The sequence below is a fragment of the Vollenhovia emeryi genome, unplaced genomic scaffold, assembly GCF_000949405.1.
Source record: "Vollenhovia emeryi isolate VEMERY1.0 unplaced genomic scaffold, V.emery_V1.0 DF939144.1, whole genome shotgun sequence".
NCBI lineage: Eukaryota > Metazoa > Arthropoda > Insecta > Hymenoptera > Formicidae > Vollenhovia > Vollenhovia emeryi.
In genome coordinates, this window is record NW_011967222.1 from 268,005 (window position 1) to 273,515 (window position 5,511).

At 41.5% G+C, this 5,511-nt stretch overlaps 1 protein-coding gene across 2 annotated transcripts; it reads right to left on the minus strand.

The window, feature by feature from the left end:
- Nucleotides 1-2,030: 2,030 nt before the first annotated feature.
- On the minus strand, nucleotides 2,031-5,160 carry LOC105566456 (protein SET). 2 transcript variants are annotated; one of them, XM_012020471.1, is made up of 5 exons: nucleotides 4,758-5,160; nucleotides 3,964-4,153; nucleotides 3,619-3,824; nucleotides 3,279-3,540; nucleotides 2,031-3,195 (listed from the first exon to the last, which is right to left on the minus strand). In XM_012020471.1, the coding sequence occupies exons 1-5, from the start codon at nucleotides 5,013-5,015 to the stop codon at nucleotides 3,176-3,178; spliced, it is 936 nt and encodes a 311-aa protein (XP_011875861.1). In that variant the 5' UTR covers nucleotides 5,016-5,160; the 3' UTR covers nucleotides 2,031-3,175. The 2 variants fall into 2 exon arrangements, with proteins under 2 accessions (XP_011875861.1, XP_011875862.1); XM_012020472.1 differs by having other exon boundaries at nucleotides 3,619-3,815; nucleotides 4,758-5,159.
- Nucleotides 5,161-5,511: the final 351 nt, after the last annotated feature.

Below are 5,511 nucleotides of genomic sequence, written 5' to 3' on the forward strand. Positions count from 1 at the left end.
TCAAATATTTAGAAGGGGTAAAGAAGAGTTTAGCTAGAGAATGTTTTGTTAATAACGAATAAAGGTAATAAAAAAAGAAAGATAGGCAAAAGAAACATGAGCAGCAGCAGCCATACGATATTTAGAATTACGATTGAAATTCGAGAAATCGGTGCTGACTCATAAGGTGTAATACAAGTTTTGCAATTAAATATGGTGGGCTTTGCCGGTTCGGAAAAGCACGTCAAACATGTGTTGCTGGAGAAACTAACGTTTTAAAGAAGAACGCCATATTAACTTGTCATTTTCTACATTGGTCTATTATCAAGAGATAGTCAAGTAGATCAAGTAGAAAGTGACGAGTGAATATGACGTTCTTCGTTGTGTTGTGATCCCGCTGCGTACTTATATCTGTGTGAAATATATTGGACCTACAATTTTACGCCGAACAGCTTTGTTGAAGAGTGTTCATGTGTTCGTATACTCTCAGTGGGTTGTCTCTTTCTTCCGAGGTGGTGATCGAATAAAAACAATTTCTAGTCGAATTTGAACTCGGATCTTCGTCTCACTAGAGTAGCGCTTAAGGCTTATGGCAGAGAACGATCCGTAAACGCTTAACCCCTGGTCCACAATCTTGCTTTAAGTAAGCTGTAAGCCTTAAGCCGTAACAAATTAGCCAATCACAGGCATTTATTCCTCTCATTCTCACCTGTGATTGGTTAAATTCTTACGGCTTAAGGCTTACTTAAAGCACGATTGTGGAACAGGGATGTCTTAAGCTAGCGTCACACTATGCGCAATTCGTAATGCGCGATTCGTGATTCGCTTACCACTTACTTATTACTTACCACACTATTCGTGATTCGCAGTTTATCCTTCGTAATGTGTTATTTGTTTCGTTGCTATTAATTTCGACAACCTTTACCTTTTGCCTACCATTACAGGACTTGTAACATAAGTCTGCAATTAGTCAAGTTTCAATATTAGTCAAATTATAGTTTCAATAATAGTCAAAAAACCGCTCGGCTGGCGAATCACTGCGAATGGCGAATTTTTCCTCCACACTATTCACAAATATACGAGTCATGAATCGCGCATAGTGTAACGCTAGCTTTAAGCGTTTACGGATCGTTCTCTGCCATCAGCCTAAAGCCTATCACACAATGCCAGGCAACAGGTAATAGGAATAGAATTTTTGACGCGTTGGATTCGTCAGAAATTTTCTTCCAACCAATCCAACGCGTCAGAAATTCTATTTCCTGCTCCTATTGTCTGTTACCTGGCATTGTGTTTGGGCCTGAACACTCTGCGCCACGATCGCCACAGAAGAATTGAGTGATTCACACAAGACTCATAGAAATATATAAAGTTCCGGGATAGCAAATTAAGATTACTTCAAGCTTTTTTCCGAGGTAATGCAACGATGATGATGTGTAGTTGTATAACACCCAATGCGTTAGATGAAATTCATGTATATTAGCATTCGCATCTAGAGCTAGAAATATAAAAAATAAGCCTGACCTAAACGAAGTTATACCCGACGATGTTCTAAAACAATATTCGAAACAAATGGATAAGTTCCATGCAGAATTAGAGAGAATAAAACAGCTGACTCGAACGCCTGGTTTTCAATAAATGGAATCCAAGATGCAGGAGAGAGATTGCATTAACTAAAATCTGGAAGAGTGCGTTAGATTGTCACAAACTCCTACTTAATTCTTAATCGCAATAATACAGTATCGTTCAGAACTAAAGAAAAAAAAAGAGACAGACTTATGCCGGTATTTATAGACGGATCTTATATTCAAGACAGTTTTGAATTTATGTAAAGATGCTGTACGGAACATTTCATTGACTACGGAGTGTCTAAAGATCTTGAGACAGTCTTGAATATAAGATCCGACTATGAATACTGGCCTTAGTCTGCACTGATTGATATAAAGTGAATACAACTGCACATTTCAAATGTGTTTGTACGCGAATATTTCATCAATCAAAGAAATGTTATCTATCGAATCATACAATAGAAAATTAGTTGATACTATTGATATAGCAATCCAAATAGCGTTTACTGATTTTGAGTTAATACTGATAGTATAATAAATCGTGATAAAGAGAACAATGGCAATGAGGATACCTTTGTGACATTGTAGGCACAATATGTTACGGATGATATAATTGTTCGCAAATCGCCTATAAACTACAACAATGATAGCACTACATCTAAGGGAAAAAAATGATATAGCCAAAATGCTATCATAGTCACATGCCATGTGTATGAATAGTGTAACTTAGAAACGGGGCACTCTAAACATTCATTATACCTACTAATACAAAATTATATAAAGTCAGATAGAGTAAAAATGTAATTTGTGTCGCAATCTGCACCTGCAGTGATGTAAATTGAATATAAATTGAAACTAGTAACAATCACGAATTATCGAGTCTTTTAGCATTGTTTTCCATTATTGTTCACAGTATTCACAGTAGACAACATACATTATTGTAAAATTAATTGGATCGTAGAACAGGATCTTTATTATAATCATGTTTTATTCACCAGTACTAAGATAAGAATTGCGTAAAAATCTGCATACTTGGTATGCGCGGTCAAAAAGGAAATATAGTTGTCACTCTCAAAAATTCTATTTAAAACACCTCGTTCTGGAAGTCATATCTAAAGAATAATTTTTATGAGAAAGCAAATGGAACTCCCTACCTAGTGCCTCGTCCTATTTTATTCTAACTTATTGATAAAATCCGCGATATTAAGAACCAAGCGGACATCTTTCTGTCGCATATTTTAAGGAAACGACGACTAGGCCATATGAATACAACTGAGGAATTCGTATTACGTTCCGATACAGGTTTAGTGCAATGGAGGAACCTATCTAATCCAATCCAGACCCTTTCCTTTCAAACCACTTTCAATATATCTTAACAAATGCTGCATTTTTATACATAGGTTCTCAATCGAAAGGGTCTAGATCCTCTAAATTCTGCTTCTATATTCATAATATATTCGGAAAAAAAATGTGTCCTGAGATTTATTCATATGGCATATTTTCAGTCCACTAGACTATCTGCTCTTGATTGATTCGGTGCACACAGTTTCATCCATTTTCCTTTCTTTCCTTTTCTCTTCGTGGTATTTGTAGAGTATGATGTCGTCAGAAATCAGACTCCGACTTTATTCTTATTCAGGCTCTTCTCCGTCTACAACAATTGAATGGACCTCGTATATTATACAGATTATGAAAATGTATACAATGTCGCGCCAAGTTCGTTTTAGCGCTTACCTTCACGATCTACTTCATCGTCCACCAACAGATCATCATCTTCATTGACACAGTCATCCTCATCGTTCACAGCCTCGTCCTCATCGTCATCCTCATCGACATCATCCTCGACTACCACTATGCTATCATCTCCTTCCTCACCTTCTCCTCCTTCATCGCCATCATCCGCGCCATCTTCCTCTTCCTCCTCCTCTTCGCTCTCGCATTCTTCACCGTCACCCTCAATGCCATTCTCAACGTCTATATCAGGAGCCAAGTAATACTAAAACCCACGAAACAACATTAAGGCATACATAAACTCTCCGACATTGACATATTCACATTAAAGTAAAGAGTTTACCTGCAATGGATTAGGCCACATATCATCTTTAATTAGTTCGGCTATCTCGTCTGAGCTGGGATCCCCATGATCCGTGAACCAATCAAAAAATGACCTGTGTTTAAGTGGCCTCTTGCGCCCCTTCAGCGGCGCTTTGGTTTTCGATTTCTTCGTTAAATCCGCACCCTCTTTCCAACGAATAGATGTACTTTGAGATGCTGGATCTCCTGCAAAAGAGCAGGAGATTCATCGCAACTATGACACTCGATTAAATTACATTACACATTTTTTTTTACGTAACCATGGTACTCTGTGCATTGCCGAGTTGGTTACAAGTAACGGAATGCTGACAAAAACTGCGCTCACCAGAAGATCCTAGGTGGAATTCCTTAGTTAAGACGTCATTTTCAAAATATGGATTCTCATCGAAGTAAAAATTAATCCTATAGCCAGATTTGATATCTTCAAATTCTTCAACTTCTAATTTATTTAGGAATCTCAGTGCGTCTTCTTCATCCTCCTCCAATATTTCTGCTATTTCTTTGTTGTTTACAAACTAAACCTCTCATAAGGAAGAATATAGAGCGACTTGACATAAATAAGTTATTAACAAAATAATATCATTCGAAGAAATCCATGCAAGATTCAAGGTTCGTGCCAGGCGCCTCAAATTAGTCGAGATCCCTACATGCCTGGCACGTTAGGGCCCGAGCAGAACGGCTGCCTTGCACTCTTAAGACACAAAGGCAGTTAATGTGCGTTACTTTAAGACAAAGGCTTAAAGTATAAAACGTAATCTCGACGGTACAAGCCAACCATTCTGCTCCAGCCCTTCCCGGCTTGTACGCGAGATCCCGAGAGGCTGACGTATCGTCGCACGTTCCCGCGAGTCGACAGCGGCGTGGCGCGAACTCGCCGAGAGCGTAGGCGTCGATCCGCCGACCGATATAAAATATATAATCGCAAAACGCGTAATCGTCTACGCGGTTACACACACGCGCGCGCTTACGCATGTACACAAGTAGGCAAGTAGGCAAGATGGCGGCGGTCGCCGGTGGACGCCGGCACCGTCGGGAAACGTCAAAACGACGCGCGGACGCGCGTCTATTTCGCGCTACCGGGCCGCGGAACGGCGGGCGCGGCGTCGGCGAAAAGGATACAGCGGTGACCCAGAAGTTGGGTATCCTCTTGATGATGTCGTTACGCTTCTGGAAGTAGGGCTTGCGCAGCTTATTATACTTCTTCTCGACCTCGAGGATCTCGTCGCTGGCCTTCTCGTTCAGGCCATCGATTTGATTCTGACAGCCGTCGATCTCCTCGAGGGTCTTCTGTATCTCGACGTCGTAATCCCGGGCGTCCCCCTCGCCCGAGCCCGGATCCTCCAGGTCTGTCTTCGCCTTCTTATTCGACGACGACATGATTCTTAAACGCGCGCTCTCGCCACCACTACTACACGCCGCACTCTGTTTATTTCCCGTACGCGTTCGCTCCCGTCACGCCGATGCCGTGTGTGCGCCAGAGTGCGCGGCTGTGCGCGGCGCGCGAGCAACTGCGGCCATAAGCTGCGAACGGACTAGATAGGCGACTACGCGTCTTGTGCAGGCGGCGTTGTTGGATCTGCCCGCTCTCCTCGGGCATGCGCAGTGCAACACGCCATCACAGTAAAAAGTAGTAAAGCCAGAGAGAAGCCTGAGAGATGTCACGGCCCCGTTTTTCGTGATACGCGAATGCGATACGCCCTCTGTGGACATTGAAAACGTGGACATTGAACTACGTAGCCAATTTGCACATTTTGCTAAGTGGGTAACGCAGATTTGCACAATTTTAGCCCCGTCCCGCGCTATGGTTAGATCCCATGCAATGATCTTGTACTTAAAATAATCTTAAGTACAAGAGCATCGCACAGGACCTGAT